This window comes from Colobus angolensis, unplaced genomic scaffold, assembly GCF_000951035.1.
Source record: "Colobus angolensis palliatus isolate OR3802 unplaced genomic scaffold, Cang.pa_1.0 Scaffold241, whole genome shotgun sequence".
Classification (NCBI taxonomy): domain Eukaryota; kingdom Metazoa; phylum Chordata; class Mammalia; order Primates; family Cercopithecidae; genus Colobus; species Colobus angolensis.
Window position 1 is genome coordinate 4126212 of NW_012115611.1, and position 21472 is coordinate 4147683.

The 21472-nt window shown below is 36.1% G+C and overlaps 1 protein-coding gene across 2 annotated transcripts in view; it reads right to left on the reverse strand.

The window, feature by feature from the left end:
• The window catches only part of EYS (eyes shut homolog (Drosophila)), a 2062375-nt gene that overhangs the window by 572707 nt on the left and 1468196 nt on the right, over window positions 1–21472 (reverse strand). For both annotated transcript variants that reach the window (XM_011945635.1, XM_011945634.1), the window contains exon 30: window positions 15295–15407. In XM_011945635.1, the coding sequence (XP_011801025.1) occupies window positions 15295–15407 (113 nt within the window). The remainder of the gene's footprint in view (window positions 1–15294; window positions 15408–21472) is intronic.

The window sequence follows — 21472 nt, forward strand, 5'->3', positions numbered from 1 at the left end:
AGCTGACCAGCACCAATTGTCTGGCACTCCCTAGTGAGATGACCCCAGTACCTCAGTTGAAAATGCAGAAATCACCGGTCTTCTGTGTCACTCGCGCTGGGAGTTGGAGACTGGAGCTGTTCCTATTCGGCCATCTTGCCTTGGGTTCGCTTGATTTCATTTTTGAAAAATAATTTTCCTAGATGTACAATTCTAAATTAGCAGTTGTAATATCTTAGTACTTTCAAAACATGCTACCATCTCTGGCCTCTTTTTTGCCTTGTTGTTTCTTGGTGGTCCTTTCTTTCTGGATGCTTCAAGATCTCTTGGTCTTTAGAGTCTTCAGTTCCATTGTGATGTATTTTAAGGTGGCTTTCTTTCTATGTATTTTGCTTGTGATAAATTTTTCTTTCTGGATCTGTAGGTTTGTGGGTTTTTTTTTTTTTTTTTTTTGTGAGGTTTGTGGGTTTTTTTTTTTTTTTGAAATTATACTTAAATCAAAATTTAGGAAGCACTGATTTATTTGTATCTAGTCTGATACATGTTAATAACAATACATATTGTTCTTTCTTTGGCATAATTCTAAAGCTGGCTCTATTTCTTTTTCTTTTCCTCTTATACCTTTATCTCTCAACTTAATGACAGATGCCTGAGGTGATCTGAACAACATGCTTGGAGGAAATGGAGCAACCTTTGATTTGATCTTTGGTGCAGTTGGTTCTTCTACTTCACTAACATATCTTAATGAGCCTGTGTTACTTCTAGTATTATAACTTCTTCATGTTTTTTCTTGCGGGAGGCTCTAGAAATAGCTTTCTTAACTTCAGAAACTTCGATCATAACCTGTGTCCTTGAAGTCTTCCTCATCCTCGGTGGCAGCAAATGCATTTTATAAACATAAGACAGAAGTCCCACACTTTAGTTGGCATTCCATTGATGAGGACTAGCTCTGTAGCCCCACCTAGATGGAAGAGGGATGGAGGAGACTGAGCACATTATCATTGCCTGGCAACTACTTCTATGGGAAAATTTTACATTATGGAGGGGGTATGTAAGCTCTTCTGTTGCAAACCTAGTAGAGAGTTTAACTTTTATTCTGAAGGCCATGATAAGCATTTGAAAGACTGCCATCTGTTAATACCAAAAGCAGATATTGAAAATATAGATGCCTGGAAGGGCTAGAGGATATGACTCTTATCAATGTCACCACAGTTTTAAATATATGCAATAGTTTAAACAGAGCTGTCATTAATCTATTGTTTATAGTAATAAAATATGTAACCTCAAATAGCTACATCTGAAAATAATTCATTTCAAATTATATCATATAGGATTATATTTGTATAAGTAAAGACTAACTATATTCATTTTATTGCAAAACTGAAAACAGTTTCATTTCCCTGAATGTTTCATTTCCCAAGTATTAAAATAGATTTTAAAATATAAATATTGATAGCTTTCAATTGTCAAGAAAAGCATACAATGCACAAAGATTTGAAAAAGACAGGGATAGAGCATTGGAAACTTTTACAGTACAGGGAAGTAAAACCATATTTCAGTTAAAAACTTATGCAAAATTAAAAAGTCAAATGGGAATAGAAATAAATCCAATATATAATATAAAAAAGTCTATGAATTTTGTATTTGTTCTCTATTCTTAAGGGTCTTTTATTTATTTTAGTGTATTATTCTCTTATTTTTTACTGGAATAAAAATAGATACTTTAAAAAATTAAGGTAGGGCTTTTGGAGTTCTTATGAAAAGTGTTATTCTTAGAAGATTATTCTTGTAAATTTATTGGGAATATTGTCAAATAAGCATATGTGAAGACGGCTGCTTATAACAGTTAACAAAATTGAAATAATTTCTGTGTGCACACATTTTGCTAAGTGCATGGCTTATATACAATTTCAATTTTTCCTTATGTCAACCCTATTATTACCAATATTATTGTCTTTACTTTATTGGTAAGGAAACTGAAGTACAGAGAGGTTAAGTAATTTTCCTAAAGTTGTGTCAATAGTAAGCAACACAGCTGAACTTTGAAACTTGGTGTATCTGACTTTTAAATCCTCTCCATAGAAACACACAGCTTAACTCAAACCCACTACCACAAAATCAGTAGGCAAGCTCTCTAGTTCCCATCCGTATAACGTGACAGAAGCAATCCTTCTGGAGTTGCAGCGTATTAACCATGTGTTGTGATTAAATCTGTGTAACAAGTAGAAACACCTTAAATTACTTTTGGGAATAGCCTTTAGTTTGTGAAAATACTATGTTCAAACAGTTATGAAAAGATTAATCCTGGGACATGGTCCAAAAGTTAAAAAAATAATATTATAAAAGTTAATTGTTCTTCATATGATAAAATAAAATACATTGAGTTTCTAGAGAGCAAGGGGTTAAGGGTTTCTGGAATAATGAGTTGAGGATAGATAATAGGGAGGGCACAGAAATTGGAAAAAGGAAAAAAGGCTGGGACTGAGTTCAAGAGCAGATCTTTAAGGTTTGAGGTAAGAGTAGTTAAGGTATTTCTAAGATTGAGGATAGCAGATATATATATTTACATCTTTGTTTTGTTGTGTTGTTTTCTGAAATATCCGACCTCTTCTTCGTGACCCTTCCCCAACCAAATTTTGTGTTAGTTGCTTTTTGGAAAAATTCAGGAAAAGGGACTATGTTGACTTTTAGGTTGAGGAGAAGCAAATGATAACAACAAGTACAATAACAATAACTAGAAATTATAACATACATGCTATGTATTTGGCCCCATTCTGAGGATTTTAAAAAAATATGTATCAAATCATGCAATACTCTGTGGTTAGTATTATTGTCATCATCACCATTTATAGATGAAGAAACCATGAAGTCACATAGGAAATAAGTACTACAATCACTGTTCGATGTATGGTTCCAGAGTCATTGTTCTTCTTTACAGTTCTATATGATTGGTTCTAAGCTTTAGAATCAGACTGTTAATGATATCAAAATATCACTTTACTTTAAAAATGTAAGCAGAGACCATACCAAAAACTATGCATTTAATCTTAATTTCCCTCATGAAATGGGAAGGACAGAATTTGCACATGGAATAAAAGCTCAATTCATTTGGGGAAATTATGATTTCACAAAACTGGTCACTTTATTGCTATTATTTAAAGAGTAGCCAAATGCATGTATGTGTACAAACATTTAAAATGAATGTTTACTTAAAAGTAGGGTTTCTAGATAGTTACCACAAATGTATAAAAACATGTTATATGCTTTATAACTTACTTTCTATTGAAAAGCAAATAATGTCCAATTTAGTGATACTAATGACATTTTCAGATGATATGTAGCGGGGGATAAAAGTGGAAAATGATCTCTGGTGCTTTCTATCTTTGGTTTCTGAATCATTTCCTTCCATTAAAATACTTGTGCCTATTTTCACAACACATTCATTCAGGTAACAGTAATTATTTAAAAGAGGATGGCAGGGTAATATAACATAACATTTAGTCCAGAGTCGTTATCCTTATATGGAAAAATTTGAGAATGTGTACAAAAGGACAAGATGGTGTTTGGATATAAGGTAGCTTTAAAGGTGTATGTAAATGGTATGTTTCTTGTAGTTACTTTTTTTTACAAAGTATTTTTAAAAATTATCCATATTGATGCATATTATTTTCACTGACTTATAAGTATTACTATTCCATCTTATTACCTTTTTAAACATCCATTTCCCTGCTTTGCAAAGTTCTACTATTTCTAATAAGACTCTTCAGAGAGTCATTAGATTACACATGAGCGCTTCTGCAGGGAAGAAACTAGAGGTAGAATAACCGATTTAGCTGTTCTTTATATCATACTACATTGAAACCTGTCTACTCTGCCTGAATGAGAAAAATCAATCTTTCATATTTTGGGCATAAGACATAAACAAATATGTGATAATAAAATTTTTGTGCCTGATGTATATTCTACCTAATTATTAAGAACACAGGTGAAATAAATGTAGGTGACTATAAAATAGAGAAAATGCTATGAGTTAATCCATAGGTGAAAATATTTACCATATACACAGATACAATTAGTATCAACTTTACTGTTGTAAAAAACCTTGGTAAAATGATTCAAGCAAACATAAAACCAAACAACAATCACCATCACCAAATAAACAAATTGGTGAATCAATTTCTCTGTCAATGCTATGTTAATAACTATTGCTAGATTTTCTTATATCAACATAAAGCTGATTGCAAAGAAGAGGTGAGGAAATAGATCAAACTATTCTAGAAATTTAAATATTTTGGTAAATTTAAAAAATGTGTCACTGAGCATCAAGCAAGAGATTTACAATTTGTGGTGATAGTCACCTTACTTCCTTCATGTATGTAAGACTTTTTTTTTTTCTTCTTTTTTTTTTTTTGAGACGGAGTCTGGCTCTGTCGCCCGGGCTGGAGTGCAGTGGCCGGATCTCAGCTCACTGCAAGCTCCGCCTCCCGGGTTTATGCCATTCTCCTGCCTCAGAACCTCAGTGATATAATTAATATAAAATGGTAAAGTAAGACTACATTCCCTGTAATAAAATCCTGCATCACGCGTAGTCTTCCAAGGACCATCTGTCCAGATAAGCCTTGCTGTAATAAGTAAACAGAGCCACCAGACAAATTAGTGGCGAGCTTCAATTCTTATAGTGTCATTTGGGGGTTATTTAAATGTTATTTGACTTTTTCACTGTGTTTATATTTGCACTGATAGTCAAAGGATTACCTACTATCCATCAGTAGTGGATAAAACTACTGATGGCGTAGTATTAAACAAATAGTGGCACCAACTGTACTAGATATAGTATGATCACTTTAATTAAAAATTTTAAGATAATTGCACTTGAAACAGTGGTAACATTAACTTTATTCAAATATAAGTTATGAATTATACACCTTTTTAATAATGTGTATGATGAGAAGAGGGTATGCATAAAGTATTTCTGCTGTAAACTGGAGTAAGATGATGGCCTCAAGGAGCAACATGAGTCATTTTTGATGTGTAAGACCAACTAGCTGCTAATTTTTGTGGAACACAGTTTTACATGAAAGAACAACTAAATTTTAAGCTATGATTATGCATTCTTGGGTACTGGGTAGACATTTTCTCAAAAAGAAACTGGGGCTGCCACTCCAAAGAAAACAGCTAACAGCATTTGTTGCCAATGTTAAAATTTGAACTTTCAAGCATATTTCAGAATTGTGGGCAAGTCATCTACCATGGTCAGAATGACAGCTATACAATACTTAAAATCTTTTCTGATGAGACTGTAGGGAATATTAACAAATATTATTTTAAAATATTTTACAGAGATATATGTTGACATTTGGTAGAGCTGAATAACTTAAGAGACCAATATTTTGGCAACAAAAAATTGTGCATGAATCAAAGATCCATTGAAAATGCAAGATAGAGCAATGAATGTTAATTTAATTGAATAGAAAATGTCCATTGATTGGGTTTTACATTCCACTTTTCAACTCACCTTTAACAATTTATTAGTTATCAGTTTTGGCATAATATCAAAGAGGGGTACTCAATTATTTGAAAAGTCTATTAAAACTCTTTTAGCTTTTCAAAATATATATGTGTTGGGAGGCCAAAATTTCTCCAACTACTTCAGTAAATTGAATGCAGAAGCACATATGAGGATCTAGCTATATTAAGGCAGGTATTAAATATGTTTGCTGATACATAATATAGTGCCACTCTTATTATTTTTACTTGTTTTGGAAAAGTAAAACTTTTGCATAAAACATGCTATGTTATATTACTCATGTTAATGCATAATGAATTTGTCATTTTATTTTATAAGAATTAGTAAAGGAAATAAGGCAGAGTAGGAATCACAAGAAATCTATCGCCCTACCTAGACAACAATTGTACTGGCACTCCATCTCAAAAAAAAAATTATATATATATATAATTTTTTGAGATGGAGTCTCGCTCTGTTGCCCAGGCTGGAGTGCAGTGGTGTGATCTTGGCTCACTGCACCCTCTACCTCTTGGGTTCAAGCAATTCTCCTGCTTCAGCCTCTCAAGTAGCTGGGACTACAGGTGTGTGCAATCACGCCAGGCTAATTTTTGTATTTTTAGTAGAGATGGGGTATCACCATGTTGGCCAGACTGGTCTTGAACTCCTGACCTCATGATCCAACTGCCTGGGCCTCCCAAAGTGCTGGGATTACAGGCATGAGTCACCATGCCTGGCCCAGAATATTTCTGATGTGACTATTTTGAAACAGTGAAGTCTATTGAAGGTTTACAACTTTCCAGGTGAAGGCTTCTAAATTAAATTGTGATTAATTTTGGTCAGTTTCAGCTCTTAAAACAGTAGCATGCACCCACGCCCCACTTCTTAGTCATGTGGCAGGCAGGTGTGTGCATGTTTCTGGTGCAGTCTGCACACAGGTTGTGAGGGCCATGTGGACAGAAAGGATCCTCTTCTCCACATATTAGACATCTATGCTTTGATCACTGATTACTGCTTCTGATAATATAGCTGATCAGTGAAATAGATAGTGGTCATTGTCACACTTCCCCCACATTGTTGTTACTCCCCACCACCTTGAACTATTTTTCTCCTCACTGTTTGTCTCTTTTCACACTTTTGGAAGCTAACCACTAAAGATTAGAACATTCAAAAAAAAAGATTAGAACATTCAAAAATAACTGCATATTTGAGGAAAATTTTAAAATGGCCATCCATGCCCAGGAAAGGATTTATAAAAGACTTGAGAAGTCTTTAAGAAACTCTATATAAAACAAACTCAGAGCTACATGGATACATATTAAAATCAGACTTTTGAAAACTAAAAATGAAGTGAAACTCTTAAAAGCAGCAAAAGAAAATTACTTTTCACATACAAGGATTCTCAATAAGATTAGATTTCTCATCAATAATTTTGTAGGCTAGAAGGTAAAAGTTTAAAATATTCAAAATGCTGAAAGAAAACAACTCTGTAAAGCAAGAATTCTATATTTGACAAAAGAGTCCTTCAGAAGTTAGGAAGAGCTGGGTGCAATGGTTCATGCCTGTAATCCCAGCACTTTGGGAGGCCGAGGCAGGTGGATCACTTTAGGTCAGGAGTTTGAGACTAGCTTGGCCAACATTGTGAAACACCATCTCTACTAAAAATACAAAAATTAGCCAGGTGTTGTTGTGTGTGCCTGTATAATCCCAACTACTCAGGATGCTGAGGCAGTGGAGTCACTTGAACCCAGGAGGCACAGGTTGCAGTGAGCCAAGATAGTGCTACTGCACTCCAGCTTTGGTGACAGAGCAAGACTGTCTAAAAAAAAAAAAGGGTAGAAATTAAGACATTCCCAGATAAACAAAAGCTAAGAAAGTTTATTACCACTGGACCTTCCTTGCTAGAAATGCTCAAGGGGAATCCTGCAGTGTGAAATGAAAGACCCTAGATAGTAACTGTATGTCGAATGAAGAAATAAGAGTAAATTCATAGGCAATTATCAAAGCTAAATGGTTTATACTGCACTTTTTGTTTTATAATAATTTCTAATAATTGTTTTCTAAATAAAGAGATTAATACATTTAAATTATTCTAAAAGTTAATGTGCCATCAACAACCAAAAGGAGTGGGAACAGAGCTGTTAAAGGAGCAGAGTTTTTGTTTGTTATAAACCCAAGTTAGAGTGTTAATGACTTTAGGCTGTTAATTGCGTGGTAACCACAAAGAAAATAGCTATAGAATGTATGCAAAATAAAATTAAAAAAAAATTTAAATAATTCACTATAAAAGATAAAGTAAACATGAAAAGACAGTAATGTAAAAAATGAGAGACAAAAACTATAAAGAATAAGGAAAACAAATCACAAAATAGCAGAAGTAAATCCCTTCTTAGCAATTATTTTAATTATAAATGTTTGTACTCTTGAATCAAAAAACAGAAACTTGCAGAATGGATAAAAACTCTTGATTCAACTATATGCTCTCTACCAAAGATTTACTTTAGATCTAAAATCACAAATATTAAATAGATTACAACTGAAAGGATGAAAAAAAAAGATTATATGCAAATAGTAACCAAAAGAGAGTGGGGGTTGCTAGCTTAATATAAGACAAAATAGACTTTAAAATAAAAAATGTTAACACCAAAGAAGAAAATCATATGTTAATAAATGACTCAATACAGCAAGAAGATATAACATATATAAATGTAGGCATTCAATCAGGGTGGTGGGAAAAATTGTAAAATAGACACAAATCTTCTTGGAAGGCTAGAAGGTTTTGCAAAAGCCTAAGGGTAGGGTTATGACTGAAGGCAGCCTAATACTCTTACCTTGAGTTAATAGCTTAAAGTAGGTACAAAGGAATGTAAGGGAGTTTATCTAAATAGCTTGTTTACTCATGTGGTCCTAAGACCAACCTTTGATCATTCCTGGGCAGAACTGATCTCTCCGGTTGAGGGTGGCCAGATTAATTATCCACAGTTGTGTTGACTCAAAGCCTTTGTCATTTAAATCTGTGCTCAATAAATGCCTGTAGAGACAACTAGTCAGGGCATGCATGGCTGTCACAACTCTGTGATCGGCCTGGCCCCTGGCCTTCTCTTTCACTGAATATCAGTGTCTGAGTACATTATTCATCCGTTGTGCAGCCTGGGTCTGTGGGTCAGACCCCAGCATGTGGTGCCTCATGTGAGGAATGCTGCAATGGAATGGTGATTGCGACGGAACCCTCGAAAATGAAGGTGAAAAGGACTGCGCAGTCAGTGAGTCAGTAAGTCATTGGTGCCCGCTCGGGATTTCCAAGTTCGGGGGGATTGTTCAGGCTAGGGTTTCATCACGGGACAACAGTTATCAGCTCAACAGAAGCAGTGTACAAAAGTATTAAAACAGCTGCTTAAAGCTAGTGGAGCCTCAGTTTCACAGGCTCTGTTAAGGGAACTAATGCAAACTATTGTATTCCATAACCCATGGTTCTCAGAAGGAGGTATGCTAGACATAGAGCTCTGGGAACAAGTGGAGAGAAATCAGAAACAACATCATGGGCAATGGGGCCCAGTATCATCTCTAACACTATGAGCTTTGGTGAGGTTGGCTCTGGTCCCATTATACACAGAAGAACCTAAAAAGGGGAAGGAGGAAGAACTGTCACCTACCTTACCACCTCCTTGTCCCTCAGATGTGCTATCATCAGGCCAAAATAACAAAGAGGAAATGTAGGTTTGCTTGAGTCCCCTCCTCTAATACATTGGAAAAAAGACAAGGGATGTGCTACAGTCATGGGACCCTGTCTTAGGCAAGTGGCATTAGAAGGGGAGTTCTTAGCCTGCCCAGTAATGCAAGATCAACAAGGCAATTGGGTATATAAACCCATTTCTTTTAATGCTTATAAAAATTTAAGAAAAGACATTAGAGGCCAGAGCCATGTGGCCAAGCTGACAATGGGTGGAAGAAAAAGCTCGGTGTCAGGGAAGCTCGTGACACCCCAGGCTGGCAGAGGGCAGAAGCGACACAGACAAAAAGCGCCTAGGGAAGTGCAACACTGCTGCCTCCCTGGGATTCGCACTGCTGCCCTCCGGCTCCATGGGTGACCCATGGCAAAATTTCATGTGTTTCTTGTATATAAGAGACATCCCAGATTATAATTATCTTCTAAGATACAAGTAAAATTGAAGAATTTAAGAGACCTCTTTCTGATAATGGCCACTGTTGTTATTTCTCCCTTACTCCTAAAGTGACTCTCTCCAAATCCAATTTAAGTAAAACAGTAACCGCCAAAGGGAGAGAAATTAAAAAAGAGCTCATGAATTAGTTGAGGAGCAATTAAAAGCCAGCCATACGGAACCATCAAACAGCCTCCGGAATTCACCCATTTTTGTCATTCCCAAAAAATCTGGTAAATGAAGGTTTTGCATGAGCTATGTGCTATTAATGGTAATTTGCAACTTACAGGGCCCCTTCAACATGGCCTTCCCTCCACGCAGTGATTCCTCAAGATTGACTTACAATCGTTATTGACTGCTTTTATACCATTCCACTAGCAGAACAAGACAGAGAAAGATTTGCGTTTACAATACCAGCTATCAATAATGAAAAGCCAGCTTGCTGACTTCATTAAAAACTGCTTCCTCAAGGGATGCTAAACAGTCCTACCATGTGTCAGTTTCATGTAAATCAAGCTTTGCTCCCTAGTAGAAAAGAATTTTCTGATTGCAAGGTTATTCATTTTATGGATGATATTTTACTAGCAGCTCCAACGGAGCCAATGCTTTTAAAGCTAGTAACTCTGTCATAAAGAATACATATTTAAGAGATTTAATGATTGCACCTGAAAAAGCACAAATGCCTTCTCCTTGGAAGTATCTTGGGTACATACTAACTCCCTGGTAAGACCTCAAAATGTTAAATTAAATACTAGCAACTTACATACCTTAAATGATTACTTAAATGATTATCAGAAATTACTAAGTGATATTAACTGGCTTCAGCCCACCTTAGACATACCTACTGATAAGTTGCAATACCTGTTTTCTATCTTAAAGGGCAATTGAGCCCTGGATTCTCCCAGGTATTTAACTCTTGCAGCAAAAAGGATAATCAAGGAAACAGAACAAACCATTTCTCACAGGCAACTAGATTGCATAGACCCAGGCTATTCAATTCAATTGTTTATTTTTCCCACTGAACACTCCCCTACAGGGTTAATAGGACAGATGGCCCCAGTACTATGCTTTCTACAATGGGTTTTTTGCTCACATACTGGGACTAAAACACTCTTTCCCTATAATCAGTAAATTCATAAATTCAGGTCGCAGACAATGCAATCAATTGCTACATTATGATCCTAATATCATCAGGATTTCTTTAAGTAAAAAGCAATTTTAAGCAGTTATCTATCAATTTCCAAATAGCCTTCTCTAATTACACAGGCCATATAGACCATGCCCTTCCTGCTGATAAACTCCTTCAGTTCTTATTTCGTACTTCTGTGATGTTACCTGCAAAAATAGTTCACTCCCCTGTACCTAACACTTTAACACTATTTACTGATGGTTCTGGTAAACATAGAAGAATGGCCATTTGGTGGAGATCACATAATTTCCACCTCATTCTGGGTTTACTAGCACTCAAAAAACTGAGATTGGGACCTCAATATTGGCTTTGGAGGCATTTTCCGCTCACCCCATCATCAATAATGTCAGTGACTCTGCTTACTCTGTTTATTTACTGCAGAACCTTGAGACGGCCATAATTAAGTCCACTCTAAAACCCACTCTGTGTACTTTTTGACTTCAGCAATTGCTAAATCAACATACACATCTTATTTTTATTACACACATTTGAGCCCACAGCTCACCACCTGGCCCATTGGCTTATGGCAATGATCAAGCAGACCTTCAGGTTATGATATCACTGCTTGACCAAGACACCCAGTCACATCAGTTCTTCCACCAAAACTGGAGAAACTTAACTAAGCAATTTCAACCTACCCAGAGACTAGCTAAACAAATTATTCTGCAATGTCCAGATTGCCAGCTCACAGGCATATCCCCTCTTTCAACAGGTGTTAAACCTAGAGGGTTCTAGTCCTCTAGGACTATGGCAGTTATGGCAAACAGATGTTACATCCCTAAATTTGGAAAACTTAGATATGTACATGTGTCCATTGATAACACTCATCTAATTAGTGCACACGCTCTTCCTGGAGAGTCCACCCAGTATGTCACTAAACATCTTCATTTAACTTTTGCATTTATGGGGCAGCCCACAAAATTAAAACTGATAATGGTCCACTTATGCCAGCTCACAATTTCAACAATTTTGTCACACATGGAATATCCAACATTGCACAAGCATCTCATATAACCCCCAATGACAGGCCATAATAGAACATGCCCACTCCACCCTTAAAAATATGCTCAAAAGAGGGAGAGTATGAGTAAGGACCCTGCAACACTACTAGCACAAGCCTTATTTACCCTTAATTTTTAAAATTCAGATAAATTTCAATCAGCTATGGAAAAGCACTCATAAAACCTGCAATTTTATGGAAAGATGTAAACAGTACTGAATGGTGTGGTACAAATGAACTGCTAACATGGAGAAGAGGATATGATTGATTGTGTTCACACCCCCTCAGGTCCTCTTTGGATTCCAGCATGACACGTCAAACTATACCATGGCTAGACCCAACCTGGTACCAGAAATGAAGAAAAGGATCCTATAGGACCCGCAGCCCCGGACATTACCTGGGGGATGCTGAAAAAGACAACACAAGAGGCTGAACAAATCTTGCTCCAGACACACACATCATTCACTCCAGACAATGTGTTCCTTGCTATGCTTTATTAACCTTTTTTAAGTTCTCTCACTCTGCCTGCATGTGGTACCTGCTACACTCAAACACCCACTTCCCAGCTTCTAACAATGTGACTGCTTGGCTAAGAGAGAATATCATACACCCAGTGGGGTTCCTTAGTAACAGCACACATGGAACTAAATTCCATAGGGATTGGAAAAGAATGTTGCTAATTATACTCATGCTTGTCTTATGTTATTTACTAATTCTAGGATTCAAAGCCGGAATACGAGCAGTGTCCAGCATGCCTGACCTGTTGCTGCACACATCTGTACTCTTCAGTCAGCAAAGCCTGATGTAAAATAACAGAAAAGGGGGAAATATAAGAGTTCAGTCAGAGTGGTGGGAAAAGTTGTAAAATAGACACAAACCTTCTTGGAAGGTCAGTAGGTTTTGCAAAAGCCTCAGGGTAGGGTTATGGCTGAAGGCAGACTAATCCTCTTACCTTGAGTTAATAGCTTAAAGTACATACAAATGAATGTAAGGGAGTTTATCTAAATGGCTTGTTTACTCATATAGTCCTAAGATGAACCTTTGATCATCAAGGGTGCATGATTGCTCTCTACTCAGCAAAATTAATTACCCTCTAGTGGTATTTACTTGAGACCTTTGTCATTTAATCTGTACTAAATAAATGCAAACTTCACCAGCTTATTGAAGCCGATGCTGCAGACTCTGGCAGTAGAGCCCTTTAGCCACACTGACAAGCAAAATATCTGTGTCCGTGTACACCTTTCATCTGTCACTGGGTCAGCAACTGTAGGACAGACCCAGCATATAAACACTTAGGCACCTGATTACAGATTATCAAAATATATGACACTAAAAAGACAGAATTTATGGGAGAAATAGATAATTCTACAATAATAGTGGAGAATTCAATAGCTACTCTCAATAATTAATAGGGTCACCATGTAAAAGATAATTAAGGAAATAGAGGACTTAACACAATAAACCAACTAGATCTAACAGACATACACAGAACATACTATGCAACAACAATAGCATGCACATTCTTAAAAGCATGTGGAACATTTTCCAGGATAGACTATATGTTAGCCCACAAATTAAATCTCAATAGAGGAAGGACATATGTCATATAAATTATCTTTTCTGATCACAATGGTTAAAGCTGAAAATCAATAACAGAACTAAAACCAGAAAATTTATAAATCTGTGGAAACTAAACACTCTTTTTAACAACCAAAGGATCAAGGAATAAATTATAATGGAAAATAGAAAAATACTTAGAGACAAATAAATAAAAATGAAAATACAACACACACCAAAATGTACGAGATGCAGTGAAAGCAGTGCTAAGGGGGAAATTCATAGCCATAAATGCTTATGTTAAAAAATAAGAAATCTCAAATTCAACAAGTTAACTACAACTTAATAAGCTAAAAAGAGAAGAAAGAACAATCTAAACCCAAACTAGAGAGGACATTGATGAAAACAAAGTTGGTTGTTTGAAAAATTCAACAACATTGGTAAATCTTTAGTTAGATGTATTAAGTAAAATAAAAAGAAGACTCAATTAACTGAACTTAGTTGATGATATTGTAAATAAAATAGATTTTGTAGTTTTTCAGATTGCTCATGCCTAGTGTGTAGAAATGCTTGTGAACATAGGGTGTTGAAGAAACTGGATATCCACATACAACAGAATGACCCAAATAGTTGGACCCTTACCTAAAACCATATACAATAATTAACTAAAAATGGATTAAAAAGCTAAAATTTAAAGCTCTTAGTAGAAAACATAGGAGAAAAGGCTCACAACATAGAATTTGGCCGTTATTTCTTAGATATCGATATGACACCAAATGCACGGGCAATAAAAGAAAAAACAGACATTACTAAACAAAATGGTGCATCAAAAGATATTGTTAACAGAGTAAAAAGACAACTCAGAATGGAAGAAAAGATTTGCAAATCATATATCTGATAAGAGATTAATAATCAGATTATATAGATAACTCCTAAGACTAAACAAAGAAACAATCCAATTCAAAAATGGACAAAAAGTCAAATAGAAATGTCTCAAGAGAAGGTATACAAATATCCAACATATATATGAAAATCTCAAGAGAAGATACACAAATATCCAATATACACATGAAAAGATGCTCAATAACGTTAATAATTAGGGAAATGCGAAACAAAACTGCAAGGCTCAAATCATCCCATAGGGCTTCTAAAGGAAAAGAGTGTTCAGAAATGCAGATGGCTAGAGCTTCTCTGGTCTTGCATGAGGAACGGCCTTACACTGATTAAGATGCGAGCTTTTATGCTGTCCTGTGATCAAATAACCTGCCTCACCATGATATCTTACTTCTCCTTTTCCAATTTACCATAACACTACCAAAACAACCCCTTTTATAAAGGGTCATTTTAATTGTCTGAGTTCCCTCTTAATAATATCAGGGAAGAAACAAAATTTTAACTACTTCTTACCAATGCATGAATGGCTAATATTTTCTTTGTGCTATCTCTTTAGTTCACCCAATTAAAAGCCATGTTTGGAGATTTCGGTAGCCAGAAGCAGAGTCTGAAAGAAATATATCTCCAATAATGGAAACTGAAGAACAAGACAACTTTTTAAGAGTGATAATTTGGAGATAGGATGTATTTTAGCACTCCACACTTGTCAGCATGCTTCATTTTTAAACTAATTCTGATAGAGGATGTTTTCTGATTGTGACTGATTATTCGTTGGATGGTATATTTTATATAGCACAAAACAGATACCCTTTATAAGTAATGGTCCATCTTAATTGGGATATAGCTTAAAAATTCAATCTGTAAGACAGTGAAGTAGAATGTAGGAATGTGAAACAAAAACAAAAGGAATGAAATATACTGCAGCCTTGATTAGATTATTTCCATTGGCAATGATACCTTTTGGTATGGTTATTTGAACAGATTATTTGAAAAATAGCTACTGCTATTTTACCTGCAATTGTTAATGTGATAGCTTCTCACTGCCTTGGACGGAATGAAAGATCTCCAGTTATTTATTTCCGTAACTTCTATGCAGCCAGTAAAATTCTTGACTGGTACAGGCATCTGAGAGAGAGAGGAATAGAGAGAATTTATATGATTTTCTTGAATATATTATTCTTGCTTCAGACTGGTCAGGGTTGCAATTGGATTTGGAGGCTGATTTGATTTATTCAACATATTTATAGTACAGTAATTCAAATATTTCATAAATATCAATCCAAAAAGTAATAGGATTTTTCCATATCTTGGCTATTATGAATAATGCTGCAATGAACATGGGCAAAATTATAAAGAAATTATGTTTGTGTACACACAAACACAATGTTATTCAACCTTATAAAAGAAGGAAATCCTGCCATTTGTTACAACCTGGATGAAACGGAAAGATATTATGCTAAGTGAAATAAGTTAGACACAAACAAATGTAATTATCTCACTTACAGGTAGACTCTAAAAAAATGAACTCAAATACACAGAAATAGAGAATAAAACTGTGTTTATAAAGCCAAGGTCTGAGGCTGTGGGTGGGGAGAAAATGTACAGATTTAGATCAAGAGATAAAAAGCATCAGATATTTAGATAAACAAATCTACAGACCTAATGTACAACATGAGGACTATAGTTAAAAATATTGCATTATATTTGAGACTTTTGGTGAATGATAGATTTTAGCTGCTCTTGCTACACACACATGAAAAATAGGTAACTATGTGTGATAATGGATGTTAATTTGCTTCACTAGAGTTACTATTTTACTACCCATATTTATCTTATAACATCATGCAGCCTATACCTTAAATATATACGATCAAATTTATTTTAAAAATTAGTAGGAAGGAATGTCACCTTATTTGTCAAGTTACTCATGCCTATATATCTTAGTACTGTACAGATTACATAGTCACTAATACTTAAAGAAAAACATACATAATTACAGTAAATGATCAATGAAAAAATACAAGAAAAGCTAATACACTCATCCTTCCCATCAAGGCACTACATTTTTCCATCTTTGGCCTGTTTCTTGCAATTTCTTCTCGCAGACATCAATTACCTTGCCCTCTCTGCAGATATCAAAACATTAAGAAGAATTGCTCTTCTAGGGATCAAAGCTAACAAAGTAACCTATAAAGACTTGTGATATTTTTTACATGCCTTTTGTGTTCTGCAGCCTGTCCTCCTTAGGAATAAGTTGGGGAAAAATGATAAAAGGATGCTAAGGGTCCAAGAACAAGAAGAGAAGTACATTGAAGAACATTTAATTTGGTGAACAAAAATAACCTAATCATTATGATCATACAATATTATACTAGTAATTACATGTATATCTAAATGTATATTTATGAGAAAAAGAGAAAGTAAAAGTGAGTATAGCTCAGAATTTAATAGTTAGAAATGAGCATTCATTCAGGTTCTGTCCTCTGATAAGCTTTTAATATTACTGAAAATGTCAAGCTTAGGTGAACCAAATTATGACCAGAGAAACCACTAAACATACACATTGAAAAATATATGTTTTCTTAATTTTTGAATTAAAATTTTACACTGTATGCATCTCAAGACTTTGTATCTTATTGAATATATTATAAGTAATTAATAGAATAAGGCCTTTGTCTTGTTTAGAAATTTCAGGATTAATGTATTTCACTTTTTAAATCACAGTTTAGAACCTTTGAAAGTTTGCTATAGGCTCAAATGTACTGCAAAGACTCTCACCTAGTAATACTCTGTCAAATGTCAAAAATGACTGAACTAGAAAATAAAACAATATTTCACACAGTAAGTTTACAAACAAGTCAAGTAGATTCCAAAGAAACTACTTAATAGAAACATTTGGCTTTTATGTGCCGCAGTTGGGAAAGTACTGATTTGCCATTGTTAAAGTTTTCTGAGCTTTATTAATCTTTAATTTTTAGATTTAATTCTTATTTTTATTGCAGTTATACATTAACTTAGTTTTTTAAATTTAAAAATAAAGTTTATGTCTATGTCTCCTAAAACATTAGAGTTTACTATTAAAAAATAAAATGGTCTTATAAAAATGCTTTTGATTATAATAATAGTGAATATTCAAATTTAAATCTGACATAGTTCAGCAATGGCATAAAAGTATGTTTACACTGAACTGCATATTTTTCTCTGTTAAGATCCTTATTATTCATAGGGATAAAAAAAGGAGAAAATGATAACGTTTAAATTAATATAAACACACTAGAGAGCTATGAAAAATGTTCTAAAAATGATTCTATGATTACTCTATTGAGATACTTCTCAGAATTCTATAATTCAATTTCATTCACACATTATGAATTTCAAATGCATATTAATTTATTCACCTTGGGCTTTGAAAAATGACAAGAGAAAATTTCCCAGCCATTAGCCTTTACATTTGAGTAAATCCAAAATGTCTTCATTTCTTATGTTTTAATAGACTGACCACTCTGTAGTTCTATTACACATTATCTTTTTGCAGTACTGTTAGGAATAGTTATTTAGCTTGCAAATTCCCACGTTTTCTCACTTTAAATATACAAACAACCTTATAAAATGTGAGCAAAGGACATGAACAGACACTTTTCAAAAGAAGACAGACATGTGGCCAATTATCATGTTAAAAAAACAAAACAAAACAAAACAAAACAAAAACTCAGCCAGCCACAGTAGCTCATGCCTTGTAACCCCAGCACTTTGGGAGGTCGAGGTTCTTGGATCACGAGGTCAAGAGATCAAGACCATCCTGGCTGACATGGTGAAACCCTGTCTCAACTAAAAATGTAGAACTTAGCTGGTCATGGTGGTGCACACCTGTAGTCCCAGCTACTTGGGAGGCTGAGGCAGGAGACTTGCTTAAACCTGGGAGGCAGAGTTGCAGTGAAACGAGATCGTGCCACTGCCCTCCAACCTGGCAACAGAGCAAGACTCCATTAAAAAAATAAAATAATTAAAAAAAATCACTGATCAAATGCAAATCAACACCACAATGAGATACCATCTCACACCAATCCAAAGAGCTATTACTAAAATGTAAAACAAACAAACAAAAAATGCTGCTGGCAAGGTTGTGGAGAGAAAGGAACACTTATACACCATTGGTGGGTGTGTAAATTAGTCCAGCCATCGTGGATGGCAATGTAGCAATTCCTCAAAGACTTAAAGACTGAAATACCATTCGACCCAGCAATCCCATCACTGGGTACATACCCAAAGGAATACAAATCATTCTATAATGTAGACACATATACATACACAACACTATTCACAATAGCAAAGACATGGAATCAACCAAAATACCCATCAATAATAAACTGGGTAAAGAAAATGTGGTACATAGACACAATGGAATACTACACAGCAACAAAAAGAACAAAAACATGTCTATTGCAGGGACATGGATGGAAATGGAGGCCATTATCCTTAGGAAACCAACACAGAAAAAGAAAATAAAATGTTCTCACTTAGAAGTGGAAGCTAAAGGATGAGTATAGCTGGATACACAGAGGTGAACAATATGCACTAGGTCTATTGCCTATTGGAGGGTGGAGGGTGGGAGAAGGGAGATGATGAGGAAAAATAACTAAAATGTACTAGGCTTCATATCTGAGTGATGAAATAACCTGTACACCACCACCTCAGGACACCAGTTTACCTATAAACAAACCTGTACATGTACCCCTGAACTTAAAAGTTAAAAAAAAAAACAAAAAACCCATATTTTAAAAAGGTGAGAGAAAGAGAGAAAGGGAACTGAGCATATGAGTGACCAAAATGGGAAGACCGAACTGAATTTTTTTGTATATTTTAAGTGCTGGAACCACTTTGAATTTATCATTTATATAAAAAGTGTAATTTAAAAACTCAAAAATCAAAAGAATAAATTTTCCTTAAGGCTAAATTTATTCAATCTCTATTTATTTCAAAGGTTCTTGTTTTTAATAATATGATGGTGACAGTTGATAGTAGATACTGTTTTTGGTTTTTATTTAGTTTTCAAAATAAAAATTTATTAAAAATAATAAAGTATATATTAACATTTCATTTTGTAAAACATAAGTGAAACCTGAACTCAAATACTGAGCCTTAAATTCTAAAGCACATGGTTTTTAGAGCATTTCTAGTGTTGGGAAACCTTTTCTCCTTGAATTTGTGTTTGTAATAATCAGGTTAATCAGGTTTCTGGTACAGGATGATTAACAATAATAGAAGGGAAACAGGCCGGGCGCGGTGGCTCAAGCCTGTAATCCCAGCACTTTGGGAGGCCGAGACGGGCGGATCACGAGGTCAGGAGATCGAGACCATCCTGGCGAACACGGTGAAACCCCATCTCTACTAAAAAATACAAAAAAACTAGCTGGGCAAGGTGGCGGGCGCCTGTAATCCCAGCCACGTGGGAGGCTGAGGCAGGAGAATGGCGTGAACCCGGGAGGCGGAGCTTGCAGTGAGCTGAGATCCGGCCACTGCACTCCAGCCTGGGCGACAGAGCGAGACTCCTTCTCAAAAAAAAAAAAAAAAAAAAGATTGTAAGAATGGTACCATTGCATGGTATCTTCATTTAAAAAATTGCAGTCACATGTGCTGCTGTGATTTCTCAAATGTAGTTCTTATTATTAATCCAGGACAAATAACTCCTGGTTATTTCTAAACAATGTAAAATGGCAATGTAGTATGCCAAATCATAGCACTAGGAATATAATAATTCATGGTATTGAGCAGTAATAATAAAAACAGAATTCTCAAGCTCGCTGGCCAGATGGCCGAATAGGAACAGCTCCGGTGAGCAGCTCCCAGTGAGATCAATGCAGAAGGCAGGTGGTGTTTGCATTTCCAAATGAAGTACCTAGTTCATCTCATTGGGACTGGTTGGACAGTGGGTACAGCCCATGGAGGGCAAGCCAAAGCAGGATGGGGCATCACCTCACCAGGGACGTGCAAGTGGTCAGGATATTTCCCTCCCCTAGCCAAGGGAAACCATGAGAGACTGTATCGGGAGGAAGGTGCACTCCAGCTTAAATACTGTGCTTTTTCCCACAGTCTTCATAACCGGCAGACCAGGAGACTCCCTCTGGTGCCTATGCCACCAGGGCCCTGGGTTTCAAGCACAAAACTGGGCGGCCATTTGGGCAGACACCGAGCTAGCTGCAGAAGCTTTTTTTTTTTTTTTTTTTTTTAATACCCCAATTGCACCTGGAATGCCAGCAAGAGAACCCTTCACTCCCCTGGAAAAGGGGCTGAAACCAGGGAGCCAAGTGGTCTGACTCACCAGGTCCCACCACAACGGAGCCCGGCAAGCTAAGATCCAGTGGCCTGAAATTCCTGCAGACAGCACAGCTGTCTGAGGTCAACCTAGGATACTCAAGCTTGGTGAGGGGAAGATCATAAGCCATTACTGAAGCTTGAGTAGGTGGTTTTACCCTCACAGTGTAAACAAAGCCGCTGGAAAGTTGGAACTGGGTGGAGCCCACTGCAGCTCAGCAAGGGTGTTGTGGCCAGACTGCATCTCTAGACTCCTCCTCTTTGGGCAGGGCATCTCTGAAAAACGGGTGTCTGCCCCAGTCCGGGACTTACAGATAAAATCCCCATCTTCCTAGGACAGAGCAATTGGGAGAAAGGGTGGCTGTGGGGGCAGCTTCAGCAGGCTTAAATATCCCTGCCTGACTAAAGAGAGCAGCAAATCTCCCAGCACATCATTTGAGCTCTGCTAAGTGACAGATTGCTCCTCAAGTTGGTCCCTGACCCCTATGTGTGCTGACTAGGAGACACTTCCCAGTAGGGCCTGATAGACACCTCATACAGTAGAGCTCTGGCTGGCATCTAGCTGGTGCTCCTCAGGGACAAAAGTTCCAGAGGAAGGAACAGATGGAAATCTTTGCTGTTCTGCAGCCTCTGCTGGTGATACCAAGGAAAACAGGGTCTGGAGTGGACCTCCAACAAACTCCAGCAGACTGGTAACAGAGCTGACTGACTGTTAGAAGGAAAACTAACAAACAGAAAGTAATAACATCAACATCAACAAAAAGGATGTCCACTCAGAGACCCCATCTGAAGGTCACCAGCTTCAAATACCAAAGGTAGATAAATTCATGAAGATGGGGAGAAACCAGTGCAAAAGGGCTGAAAATTCTGAAAAACAG